At 48.1% G+C, this 19,147-nt stretch overlaps 1 protein-coding gene across 1 annotated transcript; it reads left to right on the top strand.

Moving 5' to 3' along the window:
- The first annotated feature begins 854 nt into the window (after positions 1-854).
- On the top strand, positions 855-18,667 carry DAO (D-amino acid oxidase). The gene is made up of 11 exons (XM_025889365.2): positions 855-972; positions 5,515-5,717; positions 7,932-8,046; positions 9,276-9,352; positions 10,034-10,099; positions 11,540-11,594; positions 12,843-12,947; positions 13,834-13,916; positions 15,189-15,306; positions 15,977-16,075; positions 17,369-18,667. Exons 2-11 carry the CDS (start codon positions 5,524-5,526, stop codon positions 17,498-17,500), a joined length of 1,044 nt encoding a protein of 347 aa, XP_025745150.1. The 5' UTR covers positions 855-972; positions 5,515-5,523; the 3' UTR covers positions 17,501-18,667.
- Positions 18,668-19,147: the final 480 nt, after the last annotated feature.

Raw genomic sequence — 19,147 nt, 5'->3', positions numbered from 1 at the left:
CTTAGTGGGGAGCCTGCCTCTCCCTCCCTTGCTCCCTCTGCTTGTGCTCGCTCTTTCTCTCTCTCTCTGTCAAATAAATTCAGGAAATCTAAAAAAAAAATTAAAAATTATTATTAAAAAATACCATGCACTAAATATTTTGTATGCATTTTCTTATTTTATCCTTATTTTTTATTCAACGATGCCGAAGATAGGGAAGTGGAGGCTGGATCTTCAAAGCTGACCCAAAGAATGCCTTACTAGGGGCTGGTTAGTCCCTCTCTCCAGGCCTCAGTCTTCCCATCCACACAGTGAGGCGCCTGGTAATCCTTCAGCTCCAGTAATCACAACTCCACGTCTAGCTCTGGCAGAGGAGGGACTTGGAGTTCTGCCGCCCGTGTCTCTGGGATACAGCAGCAAAGAGCCACGCATCCTTAGGGCCCAAATAGGCGTCGCCCTGAGTCTCTCCTTGGCCTCCTGCACCCAGCATCCAAGAATGGCATTAGGCTGGCCGGCTGGCCGCTGGAGGCCCTGTCCTGTATCTCTGGCCTCCCCACAGGGCTGCCAGGCTGACCAGGCCCACAGTGGCTAGGGAACAACCCTCCCCTCCCCCAGGGTGGCAGCAGGAAGAGGGAAGAAAGACGATGGTCTCCAGCTGGCCCGGGGAGACAGACCTCCTTGTCCCCAACAGCCCTCCCCACCAACCCCCGCCCCGAGGGCTGTCCCCAGGGGCTTGGGATCAGCCAGAAAAGTCAGGCAACTTTTCAGGGACCAGAAGGAGGGGAGGGGAGGTCTCCCAGCCTGTGAGCAGCTCAGCGCCAAGCCCCACCCCTCGCTGTGCCCTGTCCATAACTCCAGATTTTGACCCTGAGCTCCAGTCCCTGTTGGCGGGCAGAGGGCTGAGGACAGGACGCCCCAGAATCAGGAGACTCCCCTCAGCAGATAAGATCCTGCGTCTACAGCAGCTGTTTCTTCAGAAGTTTGGCAATTCAGGTGAGTCGGGGTGTCGGTGCACCAGGACTCAGGGTCGTCCCAGCGTTAAGCAGAAGGCTCCACATTAGAGCCCAAGGCGGGTGACAGCTCTGCAGCTAGGCAGGAACATGGGCAAGTGCCTTCACCTTTCCAGACCTCCTTCTCCTCTTCTGGAAGACAGGGATCATAATCACCTCTTCTAGGGTTAGTTTGAGTATCAAAAGAGGTGAACAGAAAGTGCTTAGCACAGAACTCGGCACATGGCAAGTACTCAATAAATGGTCATTATTATCTGGGGACAGGGGGCTGGTAGCCTGGTTGTCAAGCATGTCTGTTCCTTTTAAGGGTAATCTGTGAAAATATCAACGGCAGAAGAAGTACCCGTATGGCACATCCTGATTTTGTTCATTCAAATACCTTGCCCGTGATTTGTCGATTTTTTTTTTAACAAGTCTCCTATTTTTTTGCTACACGCAAATAGCAATCAAAGGCACAAGCTGCCCCAAATTCCTTTTGAGGGACAAGGGAGGTTATAAGCAAACAAACACGAGACCGAAAAGCAAGCAGGAAGCGTCAGGTGCCAACTTACTGCCCACTGCCTAATAGTTATATAGCACGGTGCGGAAAGCTCAGATAGAACAGAGTCCAGATCCCAGTGCTGCCCCAAACTGGCTCTGTGACTTTGGGAGAGTGATTTCCCCTCCCTGAACCTCAGTCTCACGTCTGTAGAACCTCCCAGAGCAGTTGAGAGAATGAAGCAAGAGGACATCTGTAATGAATCTACATGTGTGTAGTGGCGAGTGGCAGATGCCCCAAATTCCCCTCCCGCCCCACACTGATAGAGACGTTATAATTCCACATGCACGCAGATAAACGTGAGAAGCTCGGCAGCTTCCTGGATGCACCCTCCAAGTGAAGGGTGTAAGACGCGGGAGAAGGGCAACACTAACAGGAACACCAGCAACAACGAGAAATGGCTGACCTAGCAATCGAGCCACGTGCATGTGAGTCCACAAGTTCATTATCCGTGTGCATGAATGATTTTACCTGAGGCTCGATCAGTCAGACCCCCACAGCTTGGCTCCTGCTTCTCAGAAGAACCTCAGGCATTTATACTGTACTCCAATGCACACACACACACAGTTGCTATAATCAGCATCAGATCTGAGTCCTGCAGTTTAAGATGACTAGCTTAGGCATCGCATTTTTCCTTCTCAATCCTATGCCTACCAGCAACACACTAAAAATTCATGCACACGTTGTAGGCTATGGGTTCTTTCAATGCTGGACCCTGAAATATTGGCTGTTTGTTTTCACCTGCTTCGCCCTCTGATTTTTTTCAAATAGTGTGATCTGTCAGCCTCTCATGGTGTTGTTTAGGGACACGGACTTGTGAGTCAGGCTGTGCTGGGCTCCGCTTCTCACCACCGGCTGGGTGTCCGAGCCTCACTTGCTTCATCTGGAAAATGGGCATAATGATAACCCTGAGGGTTGTCAGAAGACGAAAGCAGATAAAGCACATAAAGTCCTTAGCGCAGTGACTGGAACATGCTACAGCAGGGCTATTGTCTCCATATCGACAGTTCTTTTCCCGATTCAACCTATTCTTGCCTTTTATGGAGACTTTTTCACCCCAAGACCCCACAAACCCTTTTATCACAAACGCGTCATTTTGGCAGAGTGTCTCCGCTTTTCCGGGCCTCAGTTTCCCCATCTGTATGACAATGTCTAACTCATCTTTAGCATTTTACGGTCTGGAGAAACTGAGTCCCACGCTGTTACTTGTCCCTCTTTATCATGGCCATTTGGTTCCAGATGTTGTTCTGGGCATCCCTCATGCTCTTCTCTTGGGCATGTGCCCCTGCTTCTAACCAGAGGCTTCGACACACCTGACCAGCCTGGTTATCGGAGACAGGCCGCGTGCCTGCTTTGCTTCAGTCCAAGGCCTCTTTCTTCCTGCCCAGAAACCTCTGGAGGGTTTTCACACTCTCCTCGTCCCTCACAACCTCTACTATGGAAGCAGCTCCTCTTTTTCTCCATCCTTTGCTGGTTTTCTAGGTGGCATGAGAATGGAAACAAAACAAAACAAAACAAAACAAAAACTTCGGGCCCTGGAAAAGGCAGAGCTGGGTTCACACCCCACCTTTCCTCCAACCCTTGTTCTAACCTCGAATAACTTAGCTTCCTCTCCCTGTCGTTGGATCCCTTACCTGTGAGCTGGGACGGTGACAATCACTGCTGTCATTTATGAGCTCCCCAGCACTTAACCAGTATTTTCTCTTTTGATCCTCATAAGAACTTGATTCATTCACTTGTTCATTCATTCATTTGTGAGTCCCTGCTATAGGCAAGGCACTATTCTAGGCCTTGGGGATAGATAAAAGTAGATAAAAGTCCCTGCCCAGGGCCCAGTCGATTACGTGTCTGCCTCTTGGTTTTGGCTCAGGTCATGAGCTCTCACGGGTCGTGAGATCGAGCCCTGCTTCGGGCCCCGTCCTTGGCAGGGAGTCTGCTTGAACTTCTCTCCCTCTGCCCCCACCCCCCAGCTTGTGCACGCATTCTTTCACTCTCTCTAGAGTAAATAAATACATCTTAAAAAAGAAATGTCCCTGTCCTCCGGGAGCTGATATTTTGGTGGGGAGACAATGGGCAGGGAGCTTTGTTAACCCTTAAAAGTCCACAGAGGAGGAAATGGAGGTTCAATCAGGATGAAAACTCATCCCTGTTTGCCCCGGGACTCTCCTGGTTTTCGCTCTCAGAGCCCACATCCTGGGAACACCCTCAGTCCTGGGAAACTGAGATTGGTCACCCTCGCTCAGTTAAGTTAAGCGACTTGCCCAGGGTCACACGGCTGGGTGTGTGCCAGAGCCAAGCTATGAACCTAGGTATGTCTGACCCCCAGCCTGGGCTGTTACTGCTGCCTCCGGGATTCATCTGGGGAATTTGGAAAGCCCTCTATTCTCACCTTCTTATTGTTAATGCACAAAAGTGGTCAACTTTCCTGAGTTATGCAGGGAGAGTCAGAAGGCCCAGAGAGGGGAAGTTGCTTGGTCAAGGCCAAACAGAGGGTCAGAAACGAAGCCAGGTCTGACTCTCCCTTCTTCCTCTTCTCCTCCCCCACCCCCAGTGTTCTTTCCCTTGTTATCTTCAAGATGCCCGGGGGACAGAAGGAGGTCACTACGTACTGAGGGCCTACTCTGTGCCAGGCACTGCACCAGAAACTTCTGCCAAGCTGGTGGATTCATTTTCAGGGTGACCCTGTGAGGTCAGGGTTACTCTTAGTTTACAGAGGAGGAGATTGACTCTCCTGAGGCAAAGTAGTGGGGGAGGAGGGATGGGAGGAGGCTAGGGGTCCCTGAGAGGGTCCTGCCCCTGCAACCAAGCCTCGCAGCAGGAAGGAGAATGGCCCAGAGGAGCAATGCCTTTCCGTTTCCTGGTTTTATCTCCAACTTGGCTGCTGAAACCCCAACTGAGTCCAGTTCTTGTGGGCTGGAGCCGCTTTCCCCTTTTACAAAACTAGGCCCTATTGAGAATGTCCTGCCGTTCAGGGCCACGGGGTTGCCAGGAGGCTCGGTCTGGGAGGAGGGTTGTGTGAGTGAAGAGGAGGGAAAGTTGAACTTGGCCCTTCCGGGCATAAAAAAGTCCCCTTGTTCTGCCTCAGCAGGAGCCCACAGGGTATTTCCCTGCTGTGTGGGGGCCCAAGCAGCTTCAAGGTCCAAAGCTGCTAAGCCTTTTAAACCTCTGAGGACCCAGCCAGCCCAGCCCCCAAGGCCGGCCCTGAGCGGTTGTGCTGGAAGACCCGAGTTCTAAAGTCAGACCTTGCACGCACTAGCTCCCAGCTTGGTTCATAGTAGGTGCGCCATAAGCGGATGTTGAGTTTACTTGAACCGAAATTAAATCCCAGCAGCATCACTTACTGGCTGTGTGACCTCAGGTAACTTACTTCGCCTCTCTGAGCCTCCTTTTCCTTATCCGAACAATGGGGCCAATAACCCCAGCCTCCTAAGAACGTGGGGCGAAGCACTTAGCCCTGGGGTTGGTACACAGTAGGTGCTCCACAAATGTCAGTAAACTACTTCTTTTGCACTTGACCCTATGTTGAGGCTTTTACACTGGCCATCTTGTTAAAACTCCCATCTTTCTCCAAGGTAGGAGTTATTATCCCCCTGTTTCCAAGAAGGTGAAGGCTCATGAGCATCTTGCCCAAAGTCAATGGCCAGTAGGTGGCAGAGTTGAGGTATGAGATTTGAAGCTAGAGCCCATGGTCCTCTAGGAAAGGCCCCAAGTCTACAGCTGGCCAGACACTCGGCTCAACCCTATTTATGTTCCTGGCTTGGGGCAGGGTCTTCGGGGGAGGCTCCCCAGCCAAAGCTGCATCACTGACCCGCTGACCCGTGACCTTGGGCAAGTAGCTTGGCCTCTCTATGTTTCCATTTTTCCATTTCTGAGGGTCATTAAGAGGATCAGGTATAGAAGGGCTTGGCGGTGTCTGGCACTTTCTAAGCCTTTCAGGGGATGGTGGTGGTGGTGGTGATGGTACACTGCAACCTTTCCCCCCTGCAGGCCGGCACGATGCGCGTGGTGGTGATTGGAGCCGGTGTCATCGGGCTGTCCACTGCCCTGTGCATCCACGAGCGCTACCACTCGGTCCTGCCATCACTGGACATCAGGGTCTATTCAGACCGCTTCACCCCATTCACCAACAGCAACGTGGCTGCCGGCCTCTGTCAGGCCTACCTCGCGGACCCCAGCAACCCACAGGAAGTGTGAGTGAGGGTCCCAGAGGGCGGCCCGGGGAACTGGTGGGGCTGAGTTTGAAGAGGGGATGCTCCCTCTCAGGGTTCCCATCACCAAGAACAAGCCCCTTGTCAAGGCTTAGAAGAAAATACTAATAAATAGTAAGGCCTACTATGTGCCAGACAAATGGAGGCTTTCCTCCATGCCTCCCCTAAACTGGGTGGCTGTGGATGCCATGTGCATGGATGGATCAGGAATACATGGTATTTTTTTCCTAGTTTATTTATTTAAAGATCATTTTCATCTGATTTCCCCAGTGGCTAGCAAGAAACAGAACCCTTCAGGGGCGCCTGGGTGGCTCAGTTGGTTGAGCATCTGCCTTCGGCTCAGGTCATGATCTCGGGGTCCTGGGATCGAGCCCCAGTTGGGCTCTCTGCTCAGCGGGGAGTCTGCTTCTCCCTCTCCCTCTGTCACTGCCCCTGCTTGTGCTCCGTCTCTGTCTCTGCTTCTCTCTCAAATAAATAAATAAAATCTAAAAAAAAAAAAAGAAAAAGAAAACAGAGCCCTTCAAATCCCAGCAATAATTATAAGGAAGGACAAAATGCACTAAAGTCCTTGATATTGGGTACAGTAGGGAGCAATTTTGCCCTCAGAGATGTATGTTTTTCCATATATAAATTCATAAAAAGATCTTTCAGTGTATTTGAACTCATTCTAATTGCCATTTTAACGGCTATATTTAACAACTTAGAAATCTAGCTCCCCTGGATTTGCCCATTGTGACAATCATTTTCATTTAACAATTTCTTTTTTTATGTTTTTATTCTAATTCCAGTTAGTTAACATACGGTGTTACATTAGTTTCAGGTGTACGGTATACTGATTGAACACTTCCTACACCGCCTGGCACTCACCACAAGTGTTTTCCTTAATCCCCATCACCTATTCCCCACACCCCCCACCCACCTCCTCTGGGGACCACCATTTTGTTCTCTACAGTTAAGAGTCTCTCTCTCTTTTCCCCTTTGTTCATTTGTTTTGTTTCTTAAATTCCACATATGAATGAAATCATAGGGCGTTCGTCTTTCTCTTATTTCGCTTAGCATGATACTCTTTAGCTCTGTCCATGTCGTTGCAAAAGGCAAGATTTCATTCTCTTTCATGGCTGATTAATATTCCGCTGTATATACAGACCACATCTTCTTTATCCATTCACCAGTTGATGGACACTTGGGCTGCTTCCATATCTCGGCTATTGTAAATAATGCTGCTATGAACATCGGATGCACGTATCTGTTTGAATTAGTGTTTTTGTATTCTTCGGGTAAATAGCCAGTAGTGTGATTGCTGGATCATAGGGTAATTCTAGTTTTAACTTTCTGAGGAACCTCCAGATCAGGAATACTTGTAAATGGGTGGATGGATGATCAGGTGTAGCAAAGACGTTGCAAAGGTTATTTTGTCTGTGTAGAAACCGCAAACTGCCGGCTGCTTCAGCAAAGAAGCCCCAAATGTGTAATGACTCAAACAGAAGTTATGTTCTCCCATAAATTCCAAAACCGATGTTCCTGATCATTGGGTGGCAATTCAGGGGCCCGGGGTCCTTGCATCTCACAGCTCTGTTGTCCTCCTCTGTGACTTCTGATGTCACATCTGATGCCACAGTACCTGTGTCACTGTACCTTCTGATGTCACTATGCCATGCTTTTGGAAGGGGCACAGCATGAGGACGGCATGTGCGGTCTTAGGGTCCACTGGCCAGAATGCAGTCACATGGCCACACCTGGCTGCATGGGATTCTAGGCGATGTAGCCAGTTCTGTGCCCAGGAAGAAGAGGAGGAAAGTATTTGGGAGCGGCTAGCTAAGGTCTCCTGCTGGCATTTATATGGCGGGGGGAGGTGCTTGGAGTGAGCCTGAACTGTGGGGCAGATCTCAAAGCAGGCCTAAACCTTCATTTAAACTCGCAGCTACATGATCCCAAGCCCGAGGTGGGCTCCAAATTGTTGTGATGGATCATCCCTTGTTTCCCCACTTCTCTTTCTTATTATTGGGGAAATACTAGAAAGTCTGGGCATAGGGAAGACCCATAGGCATTTGGGGCGCTGCAGAAATGAACGTGGTGGATTTCTGGATTTTGACATATCCCCACCAGCCTGGTCACAATCCCATGCAAGCCAACCCTCAGAGTTTTCTTGTCCAGCTCGGGGTATTAGGTGACCGAGAATCTGTGGGATCCTTCCAGACATTGGAACCAGCAGACCTTTGACTATCTCCTGAGCCACATCCATTCTCCCAATGCTGCAAACATGGGCCTGGCCCTAATCTCAGGCTACAACCTCTTCCGTGAAGATTTTCCGGTGAGTGAGGGGTCCTTGATCACAGACCAGGGCTGGGAGCCCGAGTCTGGGGAGTACTTTGAGCCTTGTGGGTGACAGCCTCTTGCATTCAAATCAGGTTTCCTTTCAATTCTATTCACGCTTTAAAATTATTTTTGTTTCCAATTTTGTTCTTAAATTGGCAGAGACCAAAGAACTTTCTGATGAAACAGGGGAACTAGCCTTTGGTTGAGTCAAACCCAGACATGTCCTGTAGTGATGACGATTTCATGCTGAAGTCTCAGGGTTGCCTGTGTCCCTGGAGGTGCCAGGGCTTTTTGCCAAGATAGACTAAAACACTCATCATGGCACATGAGCCCTTACTATATACCAGCCCCTGTGTTAACTACTTTACAACTAGTGACTTATTTAATTCTCATAATAACCAACAAGTAAGTGCTATCATTAGCCTCTTTGTACAACGAGGAAATAGAGGCTCAGAGAAATGGAGTAACTTGCTCAAGTCACAAATCTCTTATGCGGCAGAACTGGGATTTGAACCCAGGCTGTTTGTGATCCCATGGTACCTAATGCATTAAGAAGGGCACAGCCTTGGGGGATGTTCTTAAGTTGCTGGAGGGGAGGGTTGGGCGGGGTGTCCAGAAACCCAGGCCAGCTCTCTAAGGCTGAGTCAATGTTTAGCACTGGGCTATGGGCATCACCCATATTATCTGTTCTCTTTCATTGGACCAAGAGTAATTGTTAATTCCATTGTACAGACAAGAAAATGGGAGTCTCAGAGAATTCAAGGTGGTCTGTGGGGAGGCCCAAAACTCCACCGGGTTGTCTGACCCAGTGCTCGGCTGCCTCCCACCCTCACCCCTTGGTATAACCCTCATTGTCAACAGTTTCTCTCCTATTTCTGACTCTTACCCTATCACTTGGCCCTCAGCCTTATTCTCACGCTTCCTTCATATAGCATTATGCTTAAGACCATGGACTCTGAAGCCAAACTGTGCTGGTTCAAATCTCAGCTCCATCGTTTATTAGCTGTGTGACTTTAGACAAGTTGCTTAACCTCTTTGAGTCTCAATTGGCCCAGCTGTAAAAATGGAGATAAGAAAAGCATGTATTTCATTGGATTGTTGGGGATGTTAAATGGAGGGGTATAAGTAACATACTTGGAACAGTGCCTTACATGTGGTACACATTGTACAACTTTTTATTGACTTCCACCCATCCCTGTGCCTCCTTCTCTCCTTCCTTGGCAGGATCCGTCCTGGAAGGACACAGTTCTGGGATTTCGGAAGCTGACCTGCAGAGAGTTGGACATGTTCCCTGATTACAGGTGAGGTTGTTATGGGCAAAAGGGCTGAGGTCCCATGATTCAGACAGGTCTGTCCAGAAGGCAGCAGAAGATGGAGGTACCAAGTTTCCTATTCCACCCCAAGCCAAGAGCCACTGATACCTTGGATTCCTGCTGCTCTGTTCAGCTCCTTTGGAGAAGCCACCCACCCAATAAGGGACCTGGGCTAAGATGGTGGGGGATATGGAGTCACAGATCTGAAGCCCAGAAGCTCCATGTCACTACTGTCTCTTGTAGATGAAGAAACTGGGCTTCAGAGAGGCTAAATGACTTCCCAAGGTCACACAGCCAAGTGACCAAAATGGGATTCTAACCCAGTCTGTGTGACTCCAAATGCCTCTATTCTTTCCCTTGCAGCCTGGTGTCTCTTTGGTCCTCCCTTCACCCCACCCCATGCCTGAATACCTTCTAAGAATGCACATCCGGTCTTCATGTGCACACCCCAATGTCAGGGATGGCTTTTCTGACAGAAAAAATTTCCTTGCACTGAAAACCAGTCCCCATTTGAACTTCACTCAGTGGTCCTGGCTCTACCCTTGGGGTAGACTGCTAAAGTGTGACTGCTCCCCTAAAGTGAGACTGCTCCCACCTCCATTTGAAAGTCTTTGAATATCGCTCTGATTCTGAATCTTTATTACCACTCTTGCCTGTTTTTGACTCTAGCTATGGCTGGTTCAACACAAGCCTGATTGTGGAGGGGAGGCGGTATCTACCATGGCTGACTGAAAGGTGAGAATTTCAACTTTGGTTTAAGGAAAGCACCTCCCAAGGACCAGGGGGTCTACTGACAATTGTTCATGGGATTTGTTTTTGTATTGACCGACCCCAAATGTTAAAGGAAAACTCTTAGGCTTGCTGGGAGCTATCCTTGGTTCTAATCACTTCTGTGTACTAAACCATGGTTTCCATATCTGATTGGGCATCAGAACCATTTGGGCAGATCTTTACATGTGATATTTATTACTGACCTCACCAAAATCCATAATGTTTGTGTAATGGTTTTAAATGGATTCTCGTAAGTTTTCCAGACATACTTACATCATCTGCAAAACATACGTTGCCTTTTATTTTTATAACTCATTTTTTTTCTTGTCTAACTGCTGTGGTAACTACCTCCAGAACAATGTTAACTAATACAGGGTATAGTGGTTGTCTCTGTCTTGTTTCTGATGTTAATAGAAATCTTGTTGTAGTGTTCTAAGTTAGCAAACATTAGCTTGAGAGACATATTTATATTTATTTATATTTATATTCATATTAAGGAAGATTCCATATATTTCCTATGTTTTACTATTTTATTAAGATTAAAAAAAAATCTAGAATGGATTGCAGCTTTTATCAAATGACCTGAGGAGCTTTTTAGAAATACAGATTTCAGGACCACACTTTATATCTACTGAATCAGATCCTCTGGGGTGGGGGCCTAGAAATTTGTGTTTTAAGAAGGTCCCTGAGTGATTCTAATTATCAGCCCCGTTTCAGAATCATTGCACTACAACATAATTATTTCTCCTAATGCTGGAATACTTATGACTCCTATCCAGCCTCTTCCTAGACAGAATACCCCCACTTTTTTTATCTTGAGGAAACAGTCCTGAGGTTATGCTTCCCCTTTTATAGGGTTTACTTCCTGTTCTCTTGATGTTTCTCCTACCTCTCTAATAATGACAGATATTTTTCCTCTGGGACATTTTGAGGGAGGGGTGGATGTTCCCATTCCACCTTCCTCCTCGTGCCTTGCTTCTGACAAAGGCGGGTTTAGCATTGGTCCAGCTTTTCCCCTCCTCCCCCCTGCATCTCATTCCTTTTGATGTTACAAAGCAATGTGGTGGTAGTAGGAAGAGTTTTGAACTAAGAGGCCTGGGTCTAAGTCCCAATCCCGTCATTAACTCACTGTATGACCTTCACCAAGGCTCTTCTCCCATCTCCATCTGCTGACAAGGGGCTTGAGCCATCTCAGTTTTCCCATGGGACATTTCATGGACCACTAGTCCATCAAGGTGCTTATGAACTGGTCTGATCTGACTACACAGCCATTTTCTCAAGGAGCATCCTGTGGGACTAACATCCACAGAAGTTTCTTTGGGGAACATCCCCCATGCCATCTCCTTGGGAGAGATGGGACAAAGAACTGAATACTGGGCTTTTTGATGTGTCTGATCCCCCCAGGTTAACTGAGAGGGGAGTGAAATTCTTCCAGCAGAAAGTGGAGTCTTTTGAGGAGGTGAGTTGCAGGGCTGGGAGGGGCTGGATGTGGGAGAGAGGTGAGGAGGAGAGGCCTCTGCTTCCTGTTGCTGGGTTGGGGGTCCCCTGTCAGACTCCCAGTGTCCCCCTGAGGCCTGTCCCAGGCCTTTCTTGAATCCCAGAAGGACTCAAGGATTCTGTCTTGATGTTGGTGGCTGGAACAAAGGGATGGTAGGATAGTGGTGGACATTAGGGACGAATCTACCTCTGAGCCTCAGTGGGTTTTAAGGCCAGAGAGTTGGCTGCCTTTTACCTGTATCAGCTGCACTCCACTCTTGAGTTCCAGACACTTGGTTGCCTCCTACATAAATCAGGGTTAATGTTTCTGCAAAGTGAAAGCTCTTAGCTGACTTGGCTCCAGAGTAACACCATCATCAATAACAATGATAGTAGCAGCTATCACCATCAAGCACTGGCTAAGTACCAGGAGCTTTGCTGTATAACTTCACTCAATCCTAGCACCTAGAATTGTACTTGGCATGTGAAGGTGCTTGGTAAATGCAGCTACTGGCATTATATAATGAGTACCTGCTCCAGGTTGAGCCCTAATGGGCACTTGGGAAACATGGTTGACTCAGACACAGCCCTTATTCCCAAGAAGCTCACAGTCCAATATAGCAAATGCTGGCTCTTGAATGACAATGCCTTGCAATGTGTGTGCCCCATGACAGACCTGTGAGGGGAGTCACTGGCACTGGGCTAGGGGTTTGGGTGCCCATCATGCTATACCCTTGAGCTGTCAAGTATCCCACACATGCACAGAGCCAGGGGTTCTACCATGCCTTCTGAAAATGCCTTGGCAGAGCAGGAGGCAAGAGAACGAAGTAAAAAGGATTCAAAAGGAGGAAGAGAATTATCTCTGTGTCTGACTTCTTCTGGGAGGTCCCAAGAAGGTTTTTCCCCCTTCCACAGTACTCCTTCCTGAGCATTTTCTTATCCAGGGTCACACTGGATCCTCACACAGTCTAAGAACAGATATTACCAGCCCTACTTTATAGTGAAGGCAGCTGAGCTTTGAGGAGATGATGGAACATTTCTGAGGTCACATAGCAGGTAAATGGCGGAGCAGAGACTTGAAGTCCGTTCCTTGGATTCCTCATTGAGCCTCCTCCCTGCTGTTCTATAGGGAGCAGAGAGCTGCTGGGTGGAGGGCAGAGGGAAAGAGGGGCCAGGGGATACCAGGGCCCTCACCCCTTCCCATGCCACCTGCTCTGTTCGTTGCTGCCAGGTGGCAAGAGGAGGTGCTGATGTGATTATCAACTGCACTGGGGTGTGGGCTGGGGCATTGCAACCAGACCCTCTACTGAAGCCAGGCCGGGGACAAATCATTAAGGTGAGTGTGAAGGTGAGGGATGGAACCTCCTGCTTTTCTTGATAGAGAGATTGTAGCTGCCTGCTTATTTCCTCTCCAAAGATAGAGGATGTGTTGGGGACATCTGTTAGAAGAGCCTCACAGATTTCAGGCAATTGATATGGTAAAGAAACAAGAAGGACCAACATGACCCCTCCAAACATTCTCTTTCGGGTTTTTTTCGTAATATAGCAAAGCATGCATGTATATGTTTTTAAATATGTAGGAATTGCATATTCCTGTATTATAATAAAAAAGAGCAAACATTTATGGAGTGTTTATTAAGTACCAGGTACAGGCCAGAGCACTTTATTGTGCTATTAATTTAATCCTTACCAGAACCCTTTGAGATGAGGTCTATCATATTGCCATTGCTACTTTGCAGATGGGAAAACTGAGGCAGAGAGGAATTAGGTAACATGCACAAATTCACATGGTGGTGAGTTGTGGAATTGGGGTTAGAACCCAGACAATCTGGTTTAAGAGCCTATGTCTTGTAAACATCATCCCACATTGCCTCTCACTGTGTATGTGTGCACGTGTGTGAAGGATGCCCCTTGGTGGGCATGTGTGTGTCTGTGTGCCTATGTGAGTGTTGGTGTGTTCCTGATGTGGGCTGAAGTGTATGTGTTATTTGTACATGTATGCTGTGCTTTTCTGTGGTCATGTAGGTGAAAATGTGTGATATGTCAGGGAGTAGGGGTGGCTCTTCCTGCAAGGGCAAGCAGTCAGTGCAGACTTGGAGCAGAAGGGTCAGCAGAGGGCTTAGGAATTGGCTTTGCCACACTTGTCAGAACATCTAGGCAGAGAGGGGAGCAGAGCAGTGATCCAACTCCCCCAGTGAGATTTGTCTGCCCTCAATCAACAGGTGGATGCCCCTTGGATGAAGCACTTCATTCTCACCCATGACCCAGAGAAAGGCATCTACCAGTCCCCATACATCATCCCAGGGTAAGAATCTGACATCTTAGGGCAGAAGAAGGGGCATCTTCATGCCCTCTCTATGCTGCCCACGCCAGGCCCTTTGCTTAGTCGCTGCAGGTTTTTTTCTTCCAGTGTTTTCTAAGTGAGGTTGAGCCATTAAATCCCTGGAAAGGCAGGACTCAACCTTAACTGGGTTCCATCTTGAACAAGCTTTTGGACGACAGTAGTGGTGATGCTGGAGACAAGGGTAGTGGGTGTGAGGGCAATGACACTGGAAGGTGTGAACAGAAATAACAGGAGTGTGGTGGGAATGGGGATCTGGGTTGATGGTGATAATGATATTAATGGGAGAGGTGATGATATTAGTGAAAATGGTGGTCATTTTGGTGGGATGACAATGTCTTGAGAGTGGAATGGTGATAGTGGAGATAATACTGTCATTGTTGGGAAAAGTTCACAGGGGTGGTGAGTAGGACAAGGATGGTAGAGTGCTGACATTAATGGGGGTGGCGTGGGGTTGATGAGAAGGTCGATGATGATGGCCATGAAGGCAGTATCTGGTGCTGATGGAGATGACGCTATCAATGATGATGTTAATAGTATGGTGGAGATGACAATCTCAAAGGCAGTGTTAATTCATGTTGACTGCAACATTAATGTTAAGTGGGGCTGTGCTATCTTCATGGAGATGTTAGTGGTGTGACAGAGATGACATTATCAATGGCAACATGAGTGCTGGTGGTGGAAATGGCGAATGGGGCTGATGGTGATGACATATTCATGGTAGCAAAGAAAGAAGTTGTGAAGATGATGTTGTTGATGTAAATGATATTTTTTCCAGTTTCGTTAAGATATAATTGACAAATGGTGCACATTTACAATGTACGTGATGATTTGATATATGCATATATTGTGATATGATTACCACAATAAGGTTAGCTAACACATCCATCATGTCACATAATTATGATTTCCCTGTGTGTAGTGAGAACATTTAAGATTTACTCTCTTAGCAATTTTCAAATATACAATACAGTATTGTAACTACAGTCACCATGCTGTGCATTGGAAGAGATGACGATGTCAACAGTGACATTAATGGTGACAGTAGAGATGGTGGTGGGTGGTAATGACAGTGGTGATTGCAATGGTGTTGATGGTGGTGTTAGCAAGGATGACCATGCAGATGGTTGTGGGGATTTAGGTAGAGACGGTTGGAAGGGTGACCATGGCGATGGCCCCCATTTGTCTCAAAGGCTTCATTTCCCTTTGTCATTGACTCTCCTCACTTTTACCTAGGATCCAGGCAGTGACTCTGGGAGGCATCTTTCAGCTGGGGAACTGGAGTGAGGTAAACAACATCCAGGACCACAACACCATCTGGGAAGGCTGCTGCAGACTGGAGCCCTCCCTGAAGGTAAGGTGGGGAGGAGTATTGGTACCCTAGACCAGGGTCTTGGCAGCTTGATCATGAGGCCCCTTGAGGATGGGAAGACACTGCCACTGGGATAACTGGGCAAATTAATTCCAGCAAGGGACTGTGAAATATGCCAGAATTTGATAATGCACAAGGAAGTCCTACTGCGAGCGGGTGACACCTATCCATCCATGGCTGAGAGTTGCTGTCTTTTGAGATGACAACCCTAAAAACACCTTAGTCTGTCTGCGCAAGGAGCAGACACATTTGTCGTAGAAATCTCAGTGTTTCTCGTTTGTTTGTTTGTTTTAACATCTCAGTTTTTTCATTTGCCTGTTGGTGGCGATGACAGTGGTGGTGTTGATGGTGATGAATGTGCTCAGGATGGTGATAATGAGGGTGAGGGGATGTGACTGGTGACATCATGGTGGTGGCTGGTAGTGGTGGTTGATGGAGATGGGGTCGTCGATAGAACTGGTAGTGATGTGGTAAGAATGACAATAATGATGTTGGCACCTGATAAAGGTGGTGATGGTAGTGGTGGTTAATGAAAGTGATGGTGTTGGTGGTGATAATGAGACTCCAAAGCTAACTCTGTCACCTAAAAATGGCAGCAGCAAAAAAAAAAAAAAAAATCTGGAGATGAATTATTAACACTCTTTTTCTCCAGGATGCAAAAATTATTGCTGAATTGACTGGCCTCCGGCCAGTACGCCCCCAGATTCGGCTAGAAAGAGAAGAGCTTCGCTTTGGATCTTTAAACACAGAGGTATGCTCTCCTGGTAAGGAATGCAAAGTCCTCCCCTAACCCTAATAGGCTCTGGCATTTCCAGTCTTGCCTGACATCTGGCTTCACACAGCCGACTGGCAGGCCAGGACAACGCTGGCTAACATCCCTTCCTCTGTAAAGAAACTGAGGCTCAGGGATGTTGTAAAGGACCTGCACAAGGTTACAGAGAGGGCGGTGCCCCTCGGTTTGTCAAAGCCTGTGGTCGAGCAGAAGGAAAACGGGTTACTGAGACATGAAGGACCTCCCTGAATCTCCCCTCCAGCTCTTTGGGATAGGTACTGCTTCCCCCATGCTTCAGATGAGGATCCTGGGGGATCTAAGCTGTGAAATCATTTGCCTCAATCAGACAACTGGTGAGGAGTATGGCTGGGATGTGGTTTGGATTTGACTCCAGAGCCATTTGCAGATGTCTAGTCTGTGGCTGCTCCATCAGTTCTCTGGGTTCCCTCTTTCATGTTCCCTCTTCTGGGGTAGGAGCAGGGCTTCCTGAGATGGCAGAAGTTGTTCTGGCTGAAGGAACTGACCTGACTAGGTGGTAGCTGGAGTCCCCACAGGAAAGCCATCCTCCTCATGTAGGTCATCCTTCCTCCCTTATGCCAGGCATGTGGGGTGTGTGTGTGTGTGTGTGTGTGTGTGTGTGTGTGTGTGTGTGTGTGCGCGCGCGTGTGCGTGCGTGTAGAACAATTTTGTGTATGTGATATGTGTATATGGGATGTATGTGTATGTGTGCTTGCATGCACGTGTATACACATACAGAGGAAAGAGTCACATATGGAGTCAAACTCCCTGCTGATGGTTTTAGCTTTAAAAAAGGCCCCAGGGGTCTTGCCTCTGTCCCTAGGACAAATTAGCATGCTAACCAGAGTCCCGCCATACGGTGCCCTGGCTTTTCTTTCCTCCCGAGGTGGGTAGAAGAGTCTATCCATTAACACAGAGGTTTGGCATTCTGGAGCAGGATGGGAACAAGAAAGGTGATTTAGGGAACTTCAAACAATTTGATTGGGGGAGGGGAATCCCTGGCCTCAAGTTCTAGATGATTCTACTTTTTCTGTGCTGAGTGCAGAAAGCAGGTCCATTTCCTAAGCAAAAGAGAATCTAGGGTGTTGACCTCCAGCTCCCCAAACAATCACCTTACTGGTGTTCCTGGGGCCCCACCATCCTGCCAGGGAGCTGAAAGGCCCTCTGGCTCCCTCTGGCTTTGCCCAGAACTCTTCAGGGAGCTCCTGATTCTTCCAGGGCACTCCTGGCTACCTTCTCTCTTGCCTCTCCCAGGTAATCCACAACTATGGCCATGGAGGCTACGGGCTCACCATCCACTGGGGCTGTGCCTTGGAGGCAGCCAAGCTCTTTGGGAAAATCCTAGAAGAAAGGAAGTTGCTCAGGATGCCGCCACCCCACCTCTGAAAACACCACCTCCCCAAGGACTCCCTACTCCCCTCAGCCAACAAATCAATGTACCCCCCTCTAAGCTGTCACTTACTCTCCACTTCCACCCTGGCTCTTTTCTGCAAGAAGCACAAGATGAGAGGAAATCCATAAGGTCCGTTCCTGGAGGCAAGTCTGGCCCTACCTGGGGCTCCCTTTGATCACTGGAGTCTCTTTACCCACTCTGGGTCTGACAGAATGAAGAATAGCTGGGGGCTGACTTATTTTAAGTCCTCAGAAGAAAGGAAAGCTCAGAAAATCAAAGGGGCAAGCAGAAAATTGAGGATAATTGAGGTTAGGTAACCTGAGGACAAATTACATTAACATATTAAAGGTTCTGAAAAGTCCTGCAGCGAAGACATCTATTTGATGTTCTCTCATCCAGTCCTAAACTTACTTGGCTATGGAAACCTTTTTGCCCGGAGCACTGATGCCACAGAGTACACTTGAGGGAAGGCTGTGATAGATCTTGTTGCAGGAAGTCACATGCAGAGCTGGACTGTGGGGAGGCCGAACGGGTAAGGCATTGAACTAACAACATGATACCCGTTCCACATTGCTGTTGGATTCCCAACAGCATCAGCAACCTGCTAAATGGCCCCATGAGCACCATGTAACCCCTGAGGAGGGGTCACCAGAGGGATCATCCCACAAGGAACCCCTTCATAGATAACTGAACTCACCAAGCATAATCCTTGTTGGGGGGGTGGCGCAAATTTAATGTCTCTCTTCTCTTCTGGCTGTTACCCTCTGAGATGAAATGGACTTCTAGATGTTTTTGAAAGCCTTAAATGAACCTAGAGGGCACCTTAGCATCTTTATCCCTAATTATCTGCATCAGGCTCTGAGGTGGAATTTGCATCTGTCTGGGTTTTTGAGAAAGACCAGAGCCTGGAGGAAGCCTTCATGCATCTGGGACCTGTGGCACCCTAAGTGCTGTGACGAGGTCTTGATTGGCCCACGCCATGCCATCTACATCCACGCCATCACTCTCTGCTCCTTCCCATGCTGTGGCACCTGGTGGGGTCTTCATGAAGCCTCTGCCATGATTTTGGCTGACACTGAGCTAAGTAGAGTGAGGGAGCCAAGATCTAAGTTAGAGTTCCTATCCTAATCATAAGAATAAATTATTAATTATTATTATTATTATACCTAAAATTTATTGGATTCTAACTGGGCATTGGTGCTCAACTCTTGCACTCATTACTCGTGTAATGTGTAATCACACACACCTGCACCCACGAAGTAGCTCTTATTCCCGTTTCATAGCTGAGCAAGGTATGGGGAGGGAGTTCTGGTCAACAGCTGGGAGGGGGTAGAAAGGAGATACAGGGCCAGGCATTGGGTGATTCCAGCACCTCACTTTCAACCAGTGCACAACACCGAATCCCAGGCTGGGTGGGGAAATTCAGCCATGGAGGAAGCTGTTGAGCATCTTCCTCAGCTATCTCTGCAGACACTTTAGAAGGAACTAGCTCTCTCCTCCTCATAGCCTCATTGGGTCAAGACTAGGGACTCATACGAGATTGGGTGCGGGCATCTCCCTGTGCCTGGAGTGGAACACAGCATTCAGTTTCAGACCAAAGTGATGACTTTACCCAATCTAAAATTCCCCGGGGAGAGTGA

The sequence above is a fragment of the Callorhinus ursinus genome, unplaced genomic scaffold, assembly GCF_003265705.2.
Source record: "Callorhinus ursinus isolate GAN/ISIS: 27379988/994484 unplaced genomic scaffold, GSC_fseal_2.0 scaffold41, whole genome shotgun sequence".
NCBI classification, from domain to species: domain Eukaryota; kingdom Metazoa; phylum Chordata; class Mammalia; order Carnivora; family Otariidae; genus Callorhinus; species Callorhinus ursinus.
This window is presented reverse-complemented; position numbering and strand designations above follow the sequence as displayed.

Bases quoted from the DNA above. Each gene is read 5' to 3' on its own strand.
- DAO (XM_025889365.2), top strand. From the start codon at position 5,524: ATGCGCGTGGTGGTGATTGGAGCCGGTGTCATCGGGCTGTCCACTGCC. The intron at 5,718-7,931 runs GTGAGTGAGGGT...GGATCCTTCCAG, and splicing joins CCCAGCAACCCACAGGAAGT to ACATTGGAACCAGCAGACCT. The intron at 16,076-17,368 runs GTATGCTCTCCT...TGCCTCTCCCAG, and splicing joins TTGGATCTTTAAACACAGAG to GTAATCCACAACTATGGCCA.